The sequence below is a fragment of the Megascapheus bottae genome, chromosome 13, assembly GCF_031878675.1.
Source record: "Megascapheus bottae isolate mThoBot1 chromosome 13, mThoBot2.hap1, whole genome shotgun sequence".
Lineage (NCBI taxonomy): Eukaryota > Metazoa > Chordata > Mammalia > Rodentia > Geomyidae > Megascapheus > Megascapheus bottae.
Window position 1 is genome coordinate 46,424,788 of NC_143521.1, and position 23,311 is coordinate 46,448,098.

At 43.4% G+C, this 23,311-nt stretch overlaps 1 protein-coding gene across 1 annotated transcript in view; it reads left to right on the plus strand.

Moving 5' to 3' along the window:
* Positions 1-12,931, plus strand: part of Sel1l3 (SEL1L family member 3) — a 110,942-nt gene extending 98,011 nt beyond the window's left edge. The window contains exons 21-24 of the mRNA XM_090343745.1: positions 1,737-1,864; positions 2,706-2,808; positions 2,885-2,957; positions 11,799-12,931. Of these exons, the coding sequence (XP_090199871.1) occupies positions 1,737-1,864; positions 2,706-2,808; positions 2,885-2,957; positions 11,799-11,938 (444 nt within the window). The 3' untranslated portion in view covers positions 11,939-12,931. The remainder of the gene's footprint in view (positions 1-1,736; positions 1,865-2,705; positions 2,809-2,884; positions 2,958-11,798) is intronic.
* Positions 12,932-23,311: the final 10,380 nt, after the last annotated feature.

The following is a 23,311-nucleotide window of genomic DNA, read 5'->3' on the forward strand; positions in this document are numbered from 1 at the left end:
AGCACCTGGTTAAGAGATTTCTGTTACATATCTCCTCTGCAAAGTTTATGTTTTTACCTTGCTAATTTGTAAATATGTTAAGGAAATATACATATCTTAAGGAGATATGCAAATATCCTGCTTGGCCTCAGAAATTTGTCCCTGAGCTTTTAGTGTATTTTATCCCAGCAATAATTTATTAGCCTGATATTGTAATGATAATTTTCCTGTTTTCCTCATTCCCTGTCCAATTGCTAATTGGAATTCTCCTGTGAGGATCTCGGGGTCATTGACACAAAAAAGCTGGAATAGACATGGCCTGTTTGTGCAAGTTCTGGCATTGTGCCTTCTATATTAATCACAGAGCAGAAATTGGAACTTTGTTTCTCTGTATTTCCTGGGTCTCTTTCTCCTCCTCCTTTCTTCCTTCCTCCTCCTTTCTTCCCTCCTCCTCCTCCTCCTCCTCTTCCTCCTCTTCCTCTTCCTCCTTTCGATTTCTCTTTTTCTGCCTTTCTTTTTATGGGAGTATTAACTTTCTTTCTTTATTCCCTCCCTCCATCCCTTCCTGCATTTCTTCCTTCTCTTATAGCTACTTGTACATAGTGAGTCTCTAAGTCTCTATTTTGTCATCTGTTCACTGGAGTAATAGCAATGCCTACCTCATCGGGTGTAAAAGTTAAATGAAGTGTTTGGTGCCAGGGTCTGGGCCCCATTCCATGCATATTCAATAAACACCATCTATTCTATTATTATTATTATTATTATTATCATCATCATCATCATCATCATCATCATCATCCCCTGGAATGTAACAGGAGTCACTGCAAAGGGGATTTGCTGTACTGGTTCCCTCAGATGGTATCTGCACTGTTACTTCAAAAAGGTCTGGATAATTTGGGTTCTAGTTTAATTTTTTTAGAAAGAAATATTTCATAGACCAAAAAGGTAATGTTAAAAGAAAAATAGGGATGATGTGTCTGCAGTGCCTCCTGTCTTCATATCACCTTTACTCAGTGTCCTTATTACTCATTGGCTGGCTGCCCCAGATTCCATTAAACAAATAGATTGTATTTTTTTTAACTTTTTGATGTGGGTCCTAGGGCTTGAACTCAGGGACTGGGTGTTATCCTTGAGCTTTTATCCTCAAGACTAGTGCTCTATCACTTGAGCCATAGCTCCACTTCTGGCTTTTTATTGGTGAAGTGGAGATAAAGAGTCTCAAGGACTTTCTTGCCCAGGCTGGCTTCTAATTGTGATCCTCAGATCTCAGCCTTCTAAATACCCACCAGTGCCCAGCCCATACATTTTTATGTCTGCAAAGGAGATACCTGACATAAGATCATCTGCCATGAGTGGCACCCCAGCCCCCAAAACATCTTGTCCGATTTCTGACAGGTTGATGATGAGTGACCAAGAGCCTTGTTCAATGGCTGGTCCACTGGCATGTTTTCCAGGGAGTTTTGTTTCCATAACTTAGATGGAAAAGGACTGATCTCCCAGCTGACTGGCTGTTGAGCAGATGGGACATAGCGTCCTTTGTAAACCTCCTAGTTCTCCTGCAAATAAATTTCTCAGATGCATATATTTAGGGAAACAATTCATCAATGAAATGACAAAGCCATCTGGCTCTAGGGACTGCAAAAAATATTTTTAGGGAGTTGTAAAAGTTTATATTCTAGGGAAGGATGTGTATACGTGTCTGGGTTATTTTATGTATTTGGAAGATTTGATGAGTTTGGTTTGTGACTTGTTTTCAGGGATTTTTTAACCTGGCCCTGCTCATTGAGGAAGGTGCTATAATCCCACACCACATTTTGGATTTCTTGGAAATTGACCCAACCATCCATTCGAATAATGTCTCCATTCTCCGAGAGCTGTACGAAAGGTCAGTGTTGAGCCTCTGATACCAGGAACTCTAGCAGACCCCAGACTTGCTCCATGATTCAGGTTAGATCTTCCTTATTTTTCGATATCACATGTTGGGGGAAAATAAAAAGAACTCAGGATTTGCTTTTATTGGAAAGCACTCAGCCACACCCACAAACATTCATTTCCCTTTTGTTATTATTTTTTTTTTTTGCCAGTCCTGGGCTTGAGCTCAGGGCCTGAGCACTGTCCTTGGACTTTCTCAAGGCTAGAGCTCTACCACTTGAGCCTCAGCACCACTTCCGGCTTTTTTCTATGTATGTGGTACCAAGGAATCGAACCCGGGTCTTCATGCATGCTAGGCAAGCACTTTAACCACTAGGCCAAACTCCCAGCCCCTCATTTCCCTTTTGTAGCATCTGAGGGTTAAGATAAAGAATGTGCTTAATCTGAAGTTCAAGTGCTGACCAAGAGTTTCCATGCAGAGTGGGAAAATTCACACACCTGATTGGCTGAAAGATAGCAAGCAGGCCTATACCTGGACTTTGGACAGACACTCAGATATAGCATTCTGACAAGTTCTGGGCTCAGAGTCCTCCTTAATAAAAAAGGATCTCCATGACCTTTTGGAGGGAAATTTCCTGCTAGGATCTCAGAATTTCAGATCAAGCCCAGACTGCTTAGACCTGGCTTTATTCTCTGTGTCTCTAGTTGTGCGTGTCCTATTATATCCTAGTGAAGGATGTGTATGCATGTCTGCGTGTATGTGTGTACATCCTAAGTGCGGGTGGGAGAGCCTGAAAGGCTGGGTGTGAATGGTGTCATGACAGCTGACTGACACATCGGGGCCTCATCCGTAGGTGCTGGAGTCACAGCAATGAGGAGTCCCTCAGCCCCTGCACCCTGGCCTGGCTTTACCTGCATTTGAGGCTTATCTGGAGTGCCATCCTGCACTCTGCCATGGTAGGTGTCTCCCCCAGCCCTGCCCTCCTGGTCCCTGGCCTGTCAATCATCTGACTCGTGCCCTGGATGTTTGCAGATCTACTTTTTGGGAAGCTTCCTGTTATCAGTGTTGATCGCCTGGACTGTGCACCATTTCCAGTCTGCCTCAGGTAAAGCCTTACCAAACGCCAAGGCGGGCTGGGAAGGTAGAAAGGTAGGGGCTTCCCTGGCTCTCTCCACACCCTTGACTCTGCTATTTCCTTTCTTTAGGGTAGTCACATTTGGGATGAGACATTATATAATCCCTGTCAGGAAGCTACTAAACAACTTTGTCAGAGTAATGTGTGTGTGTGTGTGTGTGTGTGTGTGTGTGTGTGTGTGTGTGTGTGTGTGTGTGTGTGTATCTAAAAGAGCTTAAGAAATTAATCTAAGAAGTAAAGTGTGGCTCAAGTGGTAGAGCACTAGTCTTGAGTGAAATCTAAGAGGAAGTACTCAGACCCTGAGTTCTAGCCCCAGGACTGGTAAAAAGAAATTCATCTAGAATAGTTTCTCCCATTGAAAAGATATCATACATCAAATACTCCCTCTGTGCTTGAGAGTCCACTTCTAAAGCCAGATCCTGCAGAAAGCTTTCATTTATTTCAATCAAGCATCAAAGGTAAGAAAGGGTGGGCCTCCATAGGGGCTCATACCTGTAATCCTCACTACTCAGGAGGTCGCAATCTGAGGATCGCAGTTCAAAGCCAGCCTGGAATCACTAGAAAAGGGGAAGTGGGGCTGCAGCTCAAGGGATAGGGCAGTAGCCTTGAGCTGAAGACCTCCAGGACAACACCCATGCCCAGAGTTCAAGCCCCATGACCCACAAAAAAAGAAAGAAAGAAAGAAAAAGGAAAGAAAAAAGAAAGGATGGGCCATCACTCAGACTGAATGAACATGCCTGGCCACAGGGACGGAGCGGGAGGGTCCAAGGCGCAGTCTCTCCCTTTTGTGTTTTCACTAATCACTACTGTACTTCTGAGTTATAGTAAGATATAGTTAAGGACACGCTACCTCCATCACTTCTATTCAAGCTGAGCTCAGACTTGACTTCTGATTAGCTGGGTGACGTAGGATACATTACTCATCCTGCTTGATCTCCCAGTTTCTCATGGATCAAATGAAGTTCTAAGACTAGCTCTTTCCAAAGGATATAAGATGAAAAAAACCGCATCGAAGATACTTATCTAAGGATTGGAGGTATGGCTCAAATGGTAGATTACTAGCCAGTGAGCAAAAGTATGAGGGACCGAGTTCAAGTCCCAATCTTGGGCCAAATTTTTTCAAGGTGCTTATTTAAATGATAACTAGGGTTAAATGGTAGCTATACATTTCTCTGGCATATAATACGCTCTAAATAAATCTTAGCCATTACTGCTTGTCTTCCCTCTGACAAGGTTTAAGCCTGGCATTCAAGAGAACTCATACTAAAAATGTCAACCCTATCTACAAATGTCTCTCCCACCATCTTGGATTGTGATGAAAGGCCATATTAACTGGCTAAGAGGAACAGAGACTTACAAAAAGATAAATCTGGAGCAGGGTGATATCTGAGTATTCCTGAGGCCAGTATTTGTGTAGTAGACAAAAGGAAAGGAATGCATCTGCCCCACCTTTTCCTGAGGAAGGAATTATTGCTTGAAGGTGACTGAGAGTCCTTTCCCAAGATTTAGCTCCTTCAAAGCCCTTCCAGCCTGGGGATCTTTTCCTGTCAGTTAATAAACCTCCCTCATGCAAATTTTGCCCCATCCTTAAATTTGTTGCCAGGTAGGGCACATTTATTTTGCATCTTGTCAGTGTTTTCCATTTCAAATTATCTTTGTCATTTTTCTCACTCTATAGAAATATTGCTATGATTATTACAAATGCAGTTCCATTAGAGGAGCTGAAAATGGGTCTTGATGATTTTATACCAGCTGGTAGCCATGAAAATTCATGGGCGCTGGAAGAGCTTTTTTCAGAAGTCGGCTTTTTATCTGTCTTCTCAGCTTTATTATCAGTCTGTCTGCATTCTCATCTTCCTGTCCTTCTTGTCTGTTGAGCTATCCTTCCCTTTCTATGGTTCCTGGGTTCATTCTGTAGCACATTCTCCTCCTCCATTCAGACTTTGCCTAGCATACCCCACCTGAACCAATTCAGAGAATGTTATATCTAGAAAATTATGTGCGTGTATGTGTGTGCGTGTGCATGCTGGAATTGCTCTTGAACTCTGGGCCTGGGGCTGTCCTTTAGCTTTTTTGCTTATGGCTGGAGCTTCACCACTTGAGCAACAGTTCCACTTCCATCTTTGTAGTTGTTTCTTATAGGTAAGACTCTCAAGGGCTTTTCTGGCTATCTTTGAACAGTGCTCCTCAGATCTCAGCTTCTTGAGTAGCTTGGATTATAGTTGCTAGGTTCCACCAGCACCACGCTTGCCGTAGCCTTTGCCTAACTCGCTTAGAAATCAGTGGTAGGCTCTGCAATGAACTGTGTGACTTTAAAAATCAGGGGATCCTACCTGTTCCTCAGTTTCCTCTTCTTAACAGCAGACATAGTAGCATATCGACTTCTCATGAAATGACACCATGCACAGGCCTGAGATCTTCACCTTTTGTTATTCTCAAGGAATTAGGTTTTATGAAGCATTTTATCCGCAATTAGAGGATGCTGCCACCAGGGGCGCCTGCCCTTAAATTGCTTCATTTAGCTCTGACAATTACCAGAGCCTATCTCATGCTTTTTCCTATGCTGTGAGACTCTACAATGTAAGGTTCTTCTTTAGAGAATCTAAACTTTGGTGACTAATTCATCAAAAGTACCAAGATAGGGCACTACCGTGGTTTATGGGCCTTATTTTTCACTGTGAGCTTGTAGTCCACAGGCAGTTTCAGATTTCATGAAGCTAATGGTTCCCAGGGTAGCAGAAAGGTCCCTGGGTCTCTTGTAGTACTGGAGTCACTTCATTGTCACTATTATGACAGCAAGCACACATCTTCCTCAGCCTAGACTGTCCCTCCGGGTCCCCTGGGCATGTAACTTCAGGATTACCCGGCAGCTTTCTCATCTTTGCAGAAGATAAACACCATTTGCCTTCATCTCCTCATCAAGTTTTCCTGTCTCAGAAAGCTGTAAGGACAACTTGCAAACAGGCTCAGCCCCTTTCCAGATTCCAGAAAGCTCTTTCCCTGCCTCACTGCAACTCAAAAGCACTCTCCCACCCCATAGAGGATGCCAAGCATAATTACCTTAATGGAGCAGGCTTTTGAGAAACAAAACAAAACAAAACAAAAAATCCCAGAATAAAATACACTTAGAGTTTGGTCCACTCTGCCCACCACCTCCCCAGGAAACGGCAGCCAAAAACAGCCTGGAGCCTGAGTGGCTGCCAGAAGAAGGTAAAGGAAGGGAGAAGGTGATTTAGACAGAAACACCACTCCAAAGAACGAATCCTACCTTCCCATGGATTGAACATTGCTCATTTGAAAGTGCAAAATCTTAAGTGCTCCAAACTCTGAGAGGATTTTGAGCACCAACACGACTCCATCAGTGGGAAATTCCATACCTGGTCTCATGTTACAGTCAGATGGCAAATGAACTTCATATCGTCATTGTATAAAATTGCCTTCCATGCTGTCTGTGTAAGGGGCCCATATGGGAGAACGGTGAATTTTGCCTGTAGATTTGAGTCCTCATCTTCAAGATCTCTCATTATGTGTATGCAAATGATCCCAATTCAGCAACATCTGGAATCTGAACTACTTCTGATCTCTAGTAGTTTGGGTAAGGAAAACTCAGCCTGGTGTTAACTTTATGTCTATGTAGAAAGCACCACCCTAGGGCAAGCAAGGCCCACAGAGCTTCCGCGCTTCCGCTCTAGATAACACTAGGTGAGCCCATCTTAGGCCATCAAAATCACCAAGTCCACCATTTAAGTCAATGAAACCATCTTAACCTTTCTGGATGAATGGTCAGCCCTATATGCTCTTGGAAAGAAGAAGATGACCCGTGCAAGATTAATTAAGCCTTTCCTGCTCTTTTTCTGTCACTGCACCTTTACAGTTAATGAGGTCTGTGCTCCGAACCCAGCAAAATGTCAGAGTGGAACTCTGGAAGCAAAGTGGGGCCTTTGAGTCAGAGATCCCGCAATCCAAGGTGGTCCAGTGCCACCCTGGCTCATTGGGCACCTTAAAGAGTTGACAGGAGTCCTATGCCAGCTGGAAGTGCTGCCACTCTGAAGTCCCATTCCTTGTATGAGATTTCCAGGGTGTCCCCCTTGCACCTCATTCTTGCAAGCCCTCTGCCATTCCACCATTAACCCCGTGCACTCCCCAAGTTCTTTCCAGCTGACCAGAAGATAGAAACAATTGTGTCCAACAGGGGTTGGCAAACTTTTCTGCAAAGACATTGATAAGCAATTATTTGAGGTTTCTGGCTATTTCTGTCACAAATCACCTCTACCCTTGGAACTCAGATACCCACTGCATGTCAGACATATTTACATTTCAAGACTATTTAATATATCATGAAGTCTTAACTTTTCTTTTTAGTGTGTGCTGATAGTAGGGCCAGAGTGCCCTCCCTTACCTCTTTTTGCTCAAGGCTGCCATTCTACAGCCCTGATTCAACTTTTTTATTTTGTGCCAGTCCTAGAATCTGAACTCAGGGCCTCCTTGCCGTTCCTAAGTTTGTTTGTTTTGTTGTTGTTTTTTTGGTTTGGTTTGGTTTTGCTTAAGCTAGCACTCTACTACTTGAATCACTATTCTATTTCTGACTTTTTGCTGGTTAATTGGCGATAAGACTCTCATGGACTTTTCTGCCTGGGGATGGCTTTGAACCTGAATCCTTAGATCTCAACCTCCTAAGTAGCTAGGAATACAGGTTTGAGCCCCGGGTGGCAGCTTATTTTAGTTTAGTTTAGTTTAGTTTGTGTTTACCCATTAAAGGTGTAAAAGCCAGTCTTAGCTCATGAATCATACAAAACAGGGACTACCTTTAGCCCGTGGGCTAGAATTTGAGCCAGCACCTGGTTATATTCACTGATGTACAGAGAATGGCAAGGAATCCAGAAATCCCTTCTGTTTGGCTCTGGACTCTACTTTGTAATTTATTTTTAACAGCATGCTGGTTTTCCTGGTTACCTTGCTTCCAGTCCAATAATAAAATTAGCGTGGGTTCCAGGTGAGCAGAGACAAAGGGACCACTTTAAAATTAGGACAGACGGTGGGGAGGTTGTGTGGTGATTGCAAAGCCTGCAATCCAGCTCTCACTGGATAATAAAGTCCCCACAGAATCTTCTAGCAGGTTTTTATTGTATTCTTATCAGAAGGTTGAAATGGTAGCAGTGCTAATTAGGCATTCCTCTTACATTTACACACTGGCACTTTTTGTTTTAATCAGAAAAGTGATTGCTGATTTATCTTGTTACCATGGTGATTGAAACATTTTTCCCCCTCAGCTTGAAAAATTCCAGGCACTAGTGTGGCATTAACATCCACAGAGATCAGCAGAAAGATAAAGCTTAGGGACAAAGTGGATCTGGACAGCACTGAAGTTCCTCCATTCACAGGTGAGGAAACAGAGTCCTGTGCGATTCAGACACTTTAGAACTGAAGCATCAGTCATTCTGTATCTATCCAAAGTGAGTTAGTGAAAGGTAATTGCAATTTATGAGACTAGGTCTCCTGTCAAATGGTCTTTGTACCATATTACCTTTTTGTTTATTTGTTTGTCTGCTTATTTTTGTTTGTTTTTGTTGTGGATACTGAGGCTTGAACTCTGGGCCACACTACTTCTTGCTTTTGAGTGGTTACTAGTAGAAAAGAGTTTCTGCCGACTAGGTGGCTCACGCCTGTAATCCTAGCTACTCAGGAGGCTGAGATCTGAGAATCAAGGTTCAAAGCCAGCCTGGGCACAAAAGGACCTGAGACTCTTATCTCCATTTGGGCACAATAGGACCTGAGACTCTTATCTCCAATTAACCTCTAGAAAAACTGGGAAGTGAAGCTTGGCTCTGGAAGGGAGGTAGCCTGAGCTGAAGAGCTCAGGGCAATGCTCAAGCCCAGGGGTAGAGTGGTTGTCTTGAGCTGAAGAGCTCAGGGATAGCATCCAGGGCAAGTTCAAGCCCCATGATCCACAAAAAAAAAGTTTTTGGGCGTTGGGAGTTTGGCCTAGTGGTAGAGTGCTTGCCTAGCACGCATGAAGACCCAGGTTTGATTCCTCAGTATCACGTACATAAAAAAAGCTGGAAATGGTGCTATGGCACAAGTGGTAGAACTCTAGCATTGAGAAAGCCCTAGGACAGTGCTCAGGCCCTGAGTTCAGGCCCCGGGACTGGCAAAAAAAAAATTTTTTTTCAAAGACTTTCCTGCCCAGGCTTGTTTGTAATTAGGATCTTCAAATCTCAGCCTCCTGAGTAGCTAGGATTACAGGCATGAGCCACCAGTGCCCAGCTCATTACAGACTCTCCAGATACTAAGTTAACAGCCAGTGACAGCTTTCATTCTCCTAGCAATGTCACAGTATTCTGTAATGTCCTGTGTTCTTCCTCCACTACCCCACTGCTCTAACTGCTCTATTCATTTTTCTTTTTTCTTTTCTTCCCCCCTCCCCACCCCGGTCATGGGGCTTGAACTCAGTTTCTGGGCGCTATCCCTGATTCTCTTCATGCTCAAGACTAGTGCTCTTCCACTTGCTCACAGTACTACTTCTGGCTTTTCCTGAGAATTTTATTAAAGATAAGAGTCTCATGGACTTTTTGACCCAGGCTGGCTTTGAATCATAATCCTCAGATCTCAGCCTCCTGAGAAGCTAGGCATACAGGCATAAGCCATGGGTGCCTCTTCTGTAGGTGCTAGTTGGGGCTTGATGGAAGTTCTGTCTGAGGCCCAGAAGAGCCAGGAGCTTGTGAGGCCTACACGAGGGCTTCCTTTGTGATGACCATTGGCTCTTTACAGCCATGTTGGAATTCTGAAGGATTTTTATCCACAAGTCATTGTCAACTTGTGGCTGATCTTCTTAGAATCCAGAAAGAGTTAAGCGGGGCAGGGTGGCTCACAGCTATAATCCTAGCTACAAGGCTGAGATCAGAGGATCAAGGTTCAAAGCCAGCTGGGCACAAAAGGACCGGAGACTCTTATCTCCAGTTAACCTCTAGAAAATGGGAAGTGGGGCTTGGCTCAGGGGTAGGGTGGTAGTCTTGAGCTGAAGAGCTCAGGGACAACACCCAGGCGCAGAGTTCAAGCCCCATGACCCACACAAAAAAAAAAAATCTAGAAAAATTGGGGAACCTTGAGGAAGGTTTGAGAACCTTTCAAAATGGCCCCACTTGCCAGGCATATTGGCATAACCCTGTAACCCCAGCATTCCGCAGGCTAAGGGAGGCCATCCTGAGATACATAATAAGACTGTGTGTCTAAGAGGAAAAAATGGACCTACTAACTAAGAACAGAACACTAAGACATAGCTAGGATAATCAAGATTTCTGCTGAAGGCAAAGAGACAACTATTTGCACAGAATTTGCTTGCTGAGTTAACCATCCAGCTCTGTAAATTGCTTCCCCTAATTTACCGATAAAGATCCGAAGGCTCAGAGAAGTTTAAGAACTGGATCAAGCTTACCTAGCTGATAAACATCAGAACTGTTTGTTTCCTGGTCTTTCTGGCTTTGAAGTTTATGCTGTTTTCTTAGGCTCTTGTGGCCCCAAAGAGAACTATAGACATCACACAATCAAATTCACCAGTCCTGTTATCAGTCCTGTAAAGCCACGTGCCTGGAATGAACAAATCTTAACACATTTCCCCAGTAACCTAGGTCATAGCTAACATTTGCTTGGTGTACTCATTCATGTCAGATATTGATTGTTGGAAGCACTCTGTAAATATTAACTTGTTCAACCCTTACAACAGCTCAGTGAGGTAGAGATGCTTTGATTTCTTTGTTTTTCTTAAAGGTAGGAGGGTGACTAACTTGTCCAAGATCATACAGCTGTGACAGGCTAGAGCAGACAGGCTCCAGAACCCAATCTTAACTGGGACATTTTTGTATCTCAGTACATACAGGAGGATTTATCAGCTCCAGGAACTGACATTTACAACTATTGGTCTTTGTCTTGGGGCCAACCTGTGCATGCCCGGAGGCCTAGAGGAATCCCTGGGCTTTGCCCACTGGACTACCCCTTCCTTCTTTGGGGTTATGGCAACCAACCATGTCTCTAGACACTGACAGATAACCTCAAAAGCCACTTTACCCCTAAAGGAGGGAGATGGGTCCAATCTCCTTTCTACAGATAGATGAATAAATAATTAAATTAGCAATTATGTTTCCAAACTCTGTGTGTGTGTGTGTGTGTGTGTGTGTGTGTGTGTGTGTGTGTGTGTGTGTGTGTGTGTGTGTGTGGTGCCAGTCCTAGGGCTAGAACTCAGGGCCTGGGTGTTGTCCCTAAACTTCTTTTTGTTCAAGGCTAGCATTCTGCCACTTGAGCCACAATGCCACTTCCAAATCTTTCTGGAGATAAGAATCTCATGGGCTTTTCTGCCTGGGCTGACTTCAAACCACAATCCACAGATCTCAGTCTCCTGAATAACTAGCATTATAGGTGTGAGCCACTTGTGCTAGGCTGTTTTGGAACTTTTAAATACAGTTATTTAAATAAAATAATTTCAAGACAATTTGGCTCATGGCCCAGTGGAGTGATTTATGGCTTAATTTGCATTATCATCATAGAAAAAAAATATGGCCACAACCCAGATCAGGTTTAGAAGCGCTGGCAGACATGCATTAATTTCCGATTCAGGTTAGCTGAGGTCTATTCCAACCTACCATTTTATAGAAGAAGGTAACAAAGTCCAGAGAATCTAGATAATGAGTCCAAGATTGCCTGTCTTGTTCCCTGAGTGGCAGGGGCCCCGGTTTCCCATCTCTCTGGAGTCAGGGGGAGCTGGTTGTCTTCTACATCCTCATTTAAATATTCAATCTCTGTTTGTACCTGTCTCTGCAGCCAGTGGATCTCCTCCAGCGCCAGCCTGGGCCTCGCCAGACCCCACCGTGCCCACAGCAAGTCCAGCGGTGTCTCCAGCTGCAAATGTCTCTAACCAGGACCAGCCCTCAGTCACAAACATCCCAGAGCCACATGGGTGAACTGTGTAATCCAGATCTCCCCTGCTGAGAAAACCTTTATGTTGGTTGGTACAGAAAGGCTGGGGACTGGGGCATTATACTGACCAATAACATGAAAGTTTTGTCAGCTGGATACAGATTTTTTGCGCTTGGTGTCTTTTTCTTTTCTTTCATTTTTAATCAGATTACAAAGATGTGCTCAGAACAAACAGTGGTTATACCAGAAGTTATCAAACAAATCCAAAGAACGTCTTGATCAGAGAAAGGTGTGTGTAACCAGATCAGCATACACTTTTGTTCTTGGTGATTGCTCGGCAGTCACCGTTTGTTCTGTGTTACAGCAGGATGCTTACGCACAGAGAGGTGTCTTCATCCTTTGTATATTCCCTTTTATCAGAGAACAGAAAATCCTGTCTTCTCTGTAAGGCAGATAATGTTTCTGTACCAGTATTTGCCACGGCCTGTCTCTCAAAGCCCACTTGACAGATTGCTCCTTCACTTCCAAAACACAGTAACTAGAAGGCACCTAGGAATAAACCACGCGTGGCTAGAAATACAAGGAAGGCAATGGTTTTGTACATTGGTTTACATTTTTTCCCCTTGAATTTGTCTAGGGTTCCAGTGCTTTCAAATCATCAGATGGCATTGTTTTATGTTTCCATTTCAACCCCTAAGTCTTAGTATTTAAGTATAGTCCTTCTCCATCAATTGCCTATGAGGATAGACTGGTGGTAATGCAACATGCGGAAAACAAGCCTTTAGCTCATAGACCCATTCCAGCCCCTTGATGCCTGCCTGAGCCTGTACAAGGACATGTGTGCGCATGCGTGCGTGTGTGTCAGCGCATATATGTGTGTGCGCAAGCTCGTGTCTGCGGCCAAGCAAGGGCAGAATGTCTGACTATGGTATGCTGCTAAGGTAGTAAATAAATCAGTAATGCAATATTGTGGGTCCAAACTACTCTTTGCACTACTTTATTTACAGTAGTAAATAAAATTATTTTTATACACTTGACTACTGGAAATTGGTTTTCTTTTCTTTATCAGTTTCTGTGGGCAAGATACAAAGTGCTAAGTTCCCCACATTTCCCTGGGGGCGGGGGGACAAGGAGCTGTTTCTGGTAACCATTAACTTGAGTGATGGAGGTGGTGGGCAGCCCCTCTCCAGGAACCCTGAGCTCAGGTCGGCATGTGATGTTTGCACTGCAGCACACATTGTTTTGGGGCTTGCCTTTAAATCTAGAATAAATCCACGGTTGGCCCTCTTCCTCCTGTCTCTACTGTTCTTGTTTCAGGAAAGGTTGCTCCTGCCTGTTGGCAAAAGAGCAGATTCTACATATCCAGCAGTCATGGGTTCAGATTCCATGTGTGTGACTTAAACTAGCTCAGCAACTTTGTGGTGGTGTGCTACAAAATTGGGGGCGGGGGGGAAGAAAACCTATTTCCTGTGCCTCTCGTGAGGCTTGCATGAGATCACGTGTGTGAAGTCCCCAGGACTGTGTCCTGGATGTGTCCAGGTCATTGTAGGAGGAGGAGGAATGGAACTGGGGCTAGAGAGTAGATACTTAGCACTATCCAGAACTCTTGGAAGTATGAACACTCACCCCAGCCAACGAGAACTTGGACTACTGAGAACTCACAGTGACATCCCTTCTTGGAAGACACATGGGCTCCTGGTTCATGCCTTTGAAAGTGCAGCACACAGCCATGGGCTCACTGTGGGCAGAGCTTCTCAGTCACAAATCTGTGGACATTGGAGCTGATGGCTTCTTGTTTTAGGGGATTGTTGTGAAAGTAGGATGCTAAGCAGCACACCTGGCCTCCATAATATGCCACTAGCTATCTCTCTTGTCAGCCCTGCCCATCTGCCCAGCTGTGACAGACACTGCCAAATATTCCCTTGGGAATAAAGTTCCCATCTACGCCACTCTTCCTGGAATCTGAGAAGGATAGACACAGGAAAGCCAAGTCCCTGGCCTCCCACTGGGTAAGCACAGAGGATATCCTTGCTCCACAACTCTGTATCGTTGCAATCCAGCTTCTCACTTTGCCCATCTCGTGACGCTACTCCTGGACCTTCACACTGGGCTCCTATGTCAGCTCCAAGAAACCCAAATACATCGTCTTGATGAGGCTGCCACAACATATTGGGCTACTCCAACACCAGAATTTGTCTCCTCCTCCTCCTCGTCCTCCTCCTCCTCCTCCTCCTCCTCCTCCTCCTCCTCCTCCTCCTTCCTCCTTCTGCCACAAAGATTTTTCCCCTTTGAGGGACATTTAAGATCCAAACCTTAGCAAGCTTAGGTAGTAATCTATAATCCCATTTCTCAGGAGAGAAAGAAAGGAGTCTAGGTCGTCTTAAGCTACTGGAATCTGTCTCAAAGAGAGATCCAAATCCAGAGGACTGAGGGCGTGGCCCAGCTACAGAATGCTTGTGTAGCATTCCTAAAGCCTTGAGCTTGAGCCCCAGCACAATAGTAATAGTACATTCCCCTCTTGAATACTTGTTTGACATTTGAAATATGATGTAAAAAAATCAATGTTAATAATTTTTTTTTTGCCATTTGAGGGGCTTGAACTCAGGCCCAGCGAGTGGTAGGCTAGAGCTCTACCACTTGAGCCACAGCACCACTTCCAGCTTTTTTCTGTGTATGTGGTACCGAGGAATTGAACCTGGGCCTTCATGCATGCAGGGCAAGCACTCTACAAGTAGGCCAAACTCCCAGCCCCAATAAAATTTTTTAAAATTAAAAAAATAATCATAGTAATTTTATTTTGCTAATTTTGCTAGGCTGGCCTCAAGTTCCATAACTTTCCTGCTTCTACTTATTCGTCAGCTGAGGTTACAAGCATGTACTACAATATCCAGGTAAATATGTGCAGTGTGTTATAGCTCAAATATCCCTCAAGGAAGGCAGTAAGTCATTCTGTTTTTTATGTTCTTGTGTGAGTTTACTCAGAATAGTTTCTAAAACCTCATGGATGATAAAATGAGACTTGATGTCTATTTAGGAAGGATCAAGATGGTATAAAAAGCTAATCAGATCTCAAGTTTTTTCCGGAGTGTTCTGGACAGTCCTGGCAGTAGTGACTTGGGGAAACAGGTGGAACCCCACTTCTCTCTGCCTGCAGCATAATTAGGAGAAACAACAGGGGGAGGGAACTTAGAGAGTAGGAACAGCTGCCTTAGCCAGGGCGTGGCAATGAGGCAGCACACACAATGCTACCAGGAATGGAGAAGGAGACCAGGAGCTGAGGGCTCCTGCAGACAAGGAGAGAGAGTCAGGCCCCAAGACAGGTTAAAATGACCCAGGAAGTCCGCCATGCATGAGCTCAAGAAAGGCAGGCTCTTCTCAGGCCTGGACTTATCTTCAAGAGATTGGAAAGAAAGCCTGAGTGGTGGCCTCTCAAAGGTTAGTTGCTTTCTCTTTGGGTCAAGCAGAGCTGCAAACAGCTTCCTCGAACCACTGAGAGAAATGGGGAGAGTACTGTGTTGCTTAGGGGCTCGACAGACACCAGTGGTCATCCTACCTCTCTAACCTTGGCAGCACAGCGTACAGAAACAAGGGCCATGAAACCCAAGCTGCCTGGCGCCCTGTGCAGAGATCTCTTAGTCTCATCACGTCCAGCGTCAGCCAGCCAGGATACACCCAAGACACCCCTCTTCCCCCGTTCTCTCTCTCCAACCCAGAAGTGAAGACTTAGTTTGAAAAGACATCAGAACCATGGGGTAGATCCAGAGATCTGGTCAGCTAGGACAAGTCCAGAAAGCCAAGAAGTAGACCCCAAAGTGTTACACGAGGGACTGTGCCATGATTGGTGAAAACACAGCCCTTCTTTTGCATGGATGACTCTGATTGGTACAGATACTCTCGCCACACCCCATTTCTAGCTATGTGAACAGACCATTTGGCTCACTCTGGGAAGTGTACAGGAGACATCTTCCTGTGCTGTCCCTTAGTGTTGCAACAATAGACACAAGGAAAGGCTTCTCCTGGGTGGTCTTTTCTTGCCTACTTTTGATCTTTATCATTGGTACCTCAAAGAGAGGGTAGAAGAAGTGCCAGCAGTTGAAAAGGTGGCCACAGTGACACTGGCAAGAACAATGAGAGGGCAGTGGAGATTTCCTCAGAGCGACCTGAGCAGAACCAAAGGGAAGCAGAGGCATGTGATACACTGAAAGCTGGGAAGAGCTGAAGGTGAGAAGCGCTAAGGTGCTGTGCTGTCATCCAGGCCAGTCAGAGGCCCTGAGGGCTCCGGGTAGAACAGGCTTGAGTTCCTGTTGCTGCAGATAGAGGATCTTTTTCTAAACTTGTCATTGTAGAAGCATTTCAAACAAACAAACTTGAAGAGTTACTAAATTCTGACTCTCTGGGGTCTTCACCAGACCCTGCAGTTCACTGCTGAGGACAAGTAAAGAGGAAGAATATTTTCTCTTTTCATTTCCCTGATCAAATGCAATTACTGGCATTCCTACATGTGGCTTGCCATGCCTCTATGCACCACTTGGCATGTATTAAGTACATGATAGATAGCTATTAAGTCAATAAATGAGTTGGACTGTCTTGCATCATGAATGCAAGTCCTGTGCTTTTTGCTGGGGAGTCTCCACTGTTCTTGCACAGAGGATCAACCTGAACCTAAATATGGAGTGGTGCCCTGGCAGAGTGGAGCTCCAGCTGCTGGGGGGGAGGGGAGGCACCATAACACTGAGCAGAGCAGCTATCTACAGACCATCTCCTAGGAGGGGACTTACCCAAGAGTAGAGGAGTCATTCCAAACCAGGTAGCCATATCATGTGACCACACTAGTATTCTCAGAGTGTTGAAATCTGAAGCCTTTGGTTTATATTTCACTAATCTTTGCAATCCCACTACAATCCCATTTCCCCATTTTGCAGATGAATAAACTTGTTATAATAATACTAAGTGATAGACAAACACAAAATGTTCTCATAGCTGGGCGCATTTACTTTCTCATCCAGGAATGGGTGGGTTGGTTACGTAGTTGGGCTGATTTAGTGAAGACTCATCAGATGTCATGTAGCTTCCAGGATGTTGGGTGGTAAGGAGGATATCCAGGTATGCTCTGTGTGTCTTTTATTCTTCTGGGGATCAGAAGACAACTGGACCACATCCATCTTACGTGAGATCAGGGTATGCATGAGAAAATGTGCTACTTTGGTATACGGATTATTGGGGATCTGTGGATGTAGTCAAATTCTCTGCCTTCCATCTTCCTGCCTAAATCAGGGCATAAAATTCCCTTGAGAAAGTATTCCTCTTTCCTATACCAGGAAAAGGAAAGAAAATCTTACCACTCGACTTAGAGCCAGCGCCTAGCTGTATAAGACCAACATCACCAAATAAAGTCTCTCCTTCCACTGGTTTCCTATGGTTTGCTTACCCTTTCTTGAAGTCTAAGCTCCTTTTTCCATTGTTAAGATGGTAGAGATAAGATGGGAATAAGACTAGTGGTAGAGTGCTTACCTATTCTGGGCATGTCACACACACACACACACACACACTCTCTCTCTCTCTCTCTCTCTCTCTCTCTCTCTCTCTCTCTCTCTCTCTCTCTCTTAACACACACACACACACACACACACACACACACACACAAACAATACTATGCCTTTTCTCTTGCTCCCCCACTTCTCTCTCTCTGTTTTTGTTTTTGTGGGTTGTGGGGCTTGAACTCTGGGCCTTGGTGTTGTCCCTGAGCTCTTCAGCTCAAGGAGAGTGGTCTACCACTTGAGCCACAGAGCCACTTCCATCTCTTTTGTTAATTAAGTTCTCAAGCCCCCAAGAATAACTTGTTTTTCCTCCTCAGAAATCTCAAGACAGAAAGACTCAAAAGCATAAAAGAGCAAGTAGACTTTGAAGCCTTTTTTAACATTTCTGTCAGTCCTGAGACTTGAACTCTGGGCCTGGGCCTTGTCCCTATGTACCTCTGGGTCAAGGATAACACTCTACCACTTGAGCCACAGCACTACTTTCTGGTAGTTAATTAGAATCAGAGTCTTATGGACTTTCCTGCCCTGACTGGCTTCGAACTGTGATCCTTAGACCTCAGCCTATTGTTTCCTTGGCCAAAGCAAATCAGATGAGTAAGTGGAAGCCAAGAAACAAAGCAAGTATATGTTTCCCATAAAAATGGGAGGGGTATTCTCATTTGTCTAACAGGAAAGCTTTAAGCTGTTTCCCTTGAAGCCCCCTCTGAGAATTCCCCTGGCTCATTGTCTTTATCACTCAATGAAGCACTTAATCACATACCCTGTCATTATGTAGACCTTAGTTCTTTAGAGTTTGCTTTGTCTCTCCAGTGGAATTGGTGAGTTATTAAGGGAAGGGCATGGCTGGTCACCCCAGCACTGAACAATGCAGCAGAGAAAACGCACTCATCATCATGTCAACAATATTTTGTTTTGAGATGCAAAGAACACACTTTACCACTAAGCTACCCAGCCTAGAACTGTGGAATACACCAGTTAGGTGTAGTTTTCCTCCTACCTTTCCACCAAGAAGTCTGCAATAAGTGCCACTATGGCTATCCTGACAGATTACAGAAAAACAAGCCCCCAAAGAGCTGGGCTTTCTCTGGGGCTCCTCAGCACTCAAAGAATTAGACAGCTTTTCATTATTTTCCAGTATCTTCTCCCAGATATCTCACAAAATAATCAGCACTGTGTCCTTGAAGACTTCATTAGCAGCTTTATGTCAGAACTCAGCTTCTGGGGCCGGGAGTTTGGCCTAGCATTCACGAGACTTGGGTTCAATTCCTTGGTAGCACATATATAGAAAAAGCTGGAAATGGTGCTATGGCTCAAGAGGTAGAGTTTTAACCTTGAGAAAGCTCAAGAGCAGTGCTCAGGCCCTGAGTTCAAGCAAAAAGAAAAAAGAATAAAAGGAACTCAGCTTTTTAGAGTAGTATTGGGAGGGGGGGGAAATAAGGGAGAGAGAAGGAAAATAGGAGAGATACCAGAAAGAGAAGAAGAGAGAAAAAGAGGAAGAAAAAGAAGGAAACAAAGAAAAAGGAAGGGAGGGACAGAGGGAGGGAGGGAGGGAGGGAAGGAGGGAAGGAGGGAAAGAGGGAAGGAAGGAGGGAGGGAGGGAGCACCTAAGCTTATATCCTTATTTTCTGTTGCTTCTCATCCAGACTTGAGCCTGAATTCTCTTCCACACAGAGCCAAGAGCTGAGAGTACAATGATTCAAAAATATCCTTCCCCTAGCGTAGTGGAGACAAGATGATGATAACACTGGTTCACACTTACAGATAGATCACTTCCTACACACAAGGATTGTGCATTCATGGCATTGTTTAATCTTTATCTTTCTTACTCTAGTAACTACTTTATAATTATCCTCCTTTTGCCTCTTTGGAAAATGAAGCTTAAAGAGATTATGTGATTTGCTAGAGGTCACAAGCCTTACACAGGGGAGTAAATCCTGGAATAACCATCCAGCTCTTTAGTTTTCCATGCTGAATCTGATCCCTTAAACTTTAATGAACGATTCTAAACATCAAGAAACATAGAGAACAATATTAGACTACCCACCAGCAAAATGTAACCTTTGCCTTTTTTTTTTCTTTCAATGATTGTTTTTAAAAATGAAGCTGGATGCAGTGGCTCACACCTGTAATCCTAGCTACTCAGGAGGCTAAGATCAGAGGACTGCAGTTCAAAGACAGCCTGGCACTAAAGTCCCAGAGACTCATCTCCAATTAACCACTAGAAAACTGGAAGTGGCACTGTGGTTCAAGAGCAAAGTGGTAGCCTTGAGCTGAGGAGCTCAGGGACAGCCCCCAGACAGAGTTCAAGCCCCACGATGACAAAGAAAAAACAATTGCAAGCAGAAAATATCCTTGTAATCCTTCTTCCCCCTCCCCAATCCTTTTGCCCCCCCACTCTATAATTCCTTGAATTTATTGTTTCTGCATTAGGACAATTTAAGTACCATTATTGATTGAGTTTTCTTGTGACTATCAATCAGTCAATGAGTATTTTCTGTACATGTCTTTTTGCACACATGTTCTAAACTAGCCACTGAGGACTCACGTCTCTAATCCTAGCCACTCAGAAAGCTGAAACTTGGAGACTTAATGTTTGAAACCAGCCAGGGAAGAAACATCTTCAAGACTCTTCCTCTAAGTATCTAACAAAAGTCTGGACTCAGGCATGACTCAGGTGGTAGAGCACCACCCGTGAGTAAGAAAACAGAGCTTGAGGTCCAGAGTTCAAACCTGAGTAGTGGCAGACACATACAGACATACAAAATTCTAAATATTTTCCAACCTAATGGCAGCTCATTTTCATTTATGATCTCATGACTTCTCTTATGTCCCATGGTCACTCATGCCCATTCTTTTGTGAATGCTTTTATTAAATTTTCTGTCCATTCTCACATGGACTTCTTTTCTTATTGATTTGAAATCCTAAATATGCATCTTTTTCCAGTTAGGCATGTCAAAAACATTTCCTTCAGTACATTTCTTTTCAATGTCTTTTATGGTATTTTTAAATATGTGTTCATTTTCTATATCATCATCATCATCATCATCATCATCATCATCATCATCATCATCATCATCTTGTAGTTAGCTCCAGGAACTGAACCCAAGACTTCCTTGTGCATGCTAGAAGAGTAAGTACACTACCATTTGAAGCAAACTCTCAGCCAGGAAAGAGAAAGAATTTGCCTCTGTAAATCAATTAAATATGGAAGTCCAAGTGTTAACTATATTGTATTGTATGCTGATATTTTGGTAAGAGCATAAGATGCAAATCACACACACAATCCCCATAGTCTACAATTAAAATTGCCCCTAACAAAACCACATTGCAAAAACTGGGAAAGAAACAGAATGGAAAGAGTAAAAAAGTTGAAGGAGCAGAGCCTGAAGAATTTGTTTTGGAAAAAGTACTGGACCGACATGTGGTGAACGGGAAGGTGGAATATCCCCTGAAGTGGAAGGGATTTACAGATGCTCATGATACCTGGAACCTGAAGAAAATTTAGATTGTTTAGAATTAGTTGAACCATTTCTTAATTTCCAAAAAGCTGGTAAAGAAAAGGATGGTACAAAAAGAAAATCTTTATCAGACAGTGAATCTGATGACAGTAAATCAAAGAAAAAAAGAGATACTGCTGACAAATCAAGGGGCTTTGCTAGAGGTCTAGATCCTGAACGAATAATTGGTGCCACAGACAGCAGTGGAGAATTGATGTTTCTCATGAAACGGAAAGAGTCAGAGGAAGCTGACTTGGTGCTGGCAAAAGGGCAAATATGAACTGTCCTCAGATTGTAATTGCTTTTTATGAAGAGAGACTAACTTGGCATTCTTGTCCAGAAGATGAAGCTCAATAATTGTTTGCATTGTTATATATATAGAGATAGATAGATATAGATATAGATATATCTATATATAAAATCTGAGTCGTGGCTTTTGAATTAATGGTGTGAAACAACTACATTCTAATGAAAATCAAGTTTGATATGTTGGTTTTGAAAGTTGTATTGGGAGTTGTTGAGTTTTTTTCCCCTCAATAGCAATGGTTACTTTGAACAAATATAATTAAGGTTTTCTGTAGTTGCTTCCTTTATCAGAAAAGAATATTTAATACCATAGTATATTTCCTCTGTATTCAGGAAGAGATTGTTTTTTTGTTTATAAGGCAACTTTTTTTGGCCATTACTTAATCAGAACAACTTGTCTTTAACTGCTATGTTGAAGGACCATCCTGAATTTTTTTGTATGTTTGTGTGTGTAAACAAAATACTTACATGGGTAGTTTTTTGTTTCGGAGATTTTGCTTATTTAGAGATGCTAGGCATCAGACCCAGAGCCTTGTGTATGTAGGCAAATGATGTATCACTGTGTTACATCCCTGGCCCTCGTTTTATTTTGTTGTTGTTTAAGACAGGGTCACTAGACAGCTCAGACTGGTCTTGAACTTACTAGGTAGCCAGGCTAGCCTCAACTTTAGGTCCCCCTGCCTCTGCCATAGATAGCAAATGCAATATGTTTGCAAAATGTCTTGAAAGGTAAAGTATCTCTATCAACAACTTCTCTCATCCAGCTGAGACAACTAAAATACATTTTGATTTCCTTTCATTAAAAGTTTCTGTAATGAGCATTCCTTTACAGAATATTAGAAATTGTATACTAAAAGCTCATAGATCATGAGCTATCCAAGACTCTGCTTATGGAAATGTAAAATCAACTGGTTAGAGATTTCGACTCTTTAGGACCTGCTGGCCTAAATGAGTGGACAAAATTTTATAATGGTTGACCCGCATGCTTTTTCTTTACCCTAACATGTAGGCTCAATTTTTTTCCAGTGTTGGGTTACTGATTCCACAAAAGCCAGAAAAACAACTTTGTGTAATCAGAATGTTACCCTACTGTATATTGTTTACTTTATTGTAAATAATGATGAACAGTAGTAGCAAATAGTTTTACATTCCTTTAAAAAAAATGTAAGGGATAGTACCCAGGCCCTGAGTTCAAGCCCCAGTACCAACACCACATAAAAGAAAGAAAACAATGAAACAAGGGAACAAAGGTTCTGCAACACTTAGAGTTGACCTGGCATGATTTACACATTGTATACATGGAGTTCCTCAGTGTATTATTTATTGTTTCAATGTATTATGTATTGTTTCAAGGTCACTGGCTCTCTTGAATTGGTGGGGTCTGATTTTGAGGTAAGCAAGCATTCACTGTGGAAGAAGGTGAAGGCTTTGGAAACTGCAGCTTACTATTCTATAATTACCAGCTTAGTCAATGTTTTTACATTTGGGAGTATTAGGAAAGCAAATTAGAGGAAGTAAATTGCTCAACTGATGCTATATCTGTAGAGGGGTGACACCCTCCTATACACAGATTAGCTCTGTGTCTGTTGTGTCTCACATGAGGCTCTCCAACCTGTTACCATGGTGGTTTGCAGTGCTGATGATTCCCATTTCAGTTAACAAATCAAATCACTTCAGAAGGGTCACTCATGCGGCGCGCGATGCCTCATGCCTGTAATCCTAGCTACTCAGGAGGCTGAGATCTGAGGATCATGGTTCTAAGACAGCCCCTGCACCAAAGTCCGTGAGACTCTTTATCTCCAACTAACCACTAGAAAACCAGAAGTGGTGCTGTGGCTCAAGGGGTAGAGCAGTAGCCTTGAGCTGAAGAGCTCAGGGACAAAGCCCAGGCCCAGAGTTCAAGTCCAAAGACCGACAACAACAACAAAAACGGGCCACTCAACTGCTGGTTGATAAAAGTCACAAAGAGAGCAAATTTCCTTCATTCCCACAAGGCTGCAGACTTCTAGACCATTTCTTCTCTGCCTTCCTTTAGTGTGCTGAGCAACCTGTCCTAAATCTTCCCTTGTTCCTGAA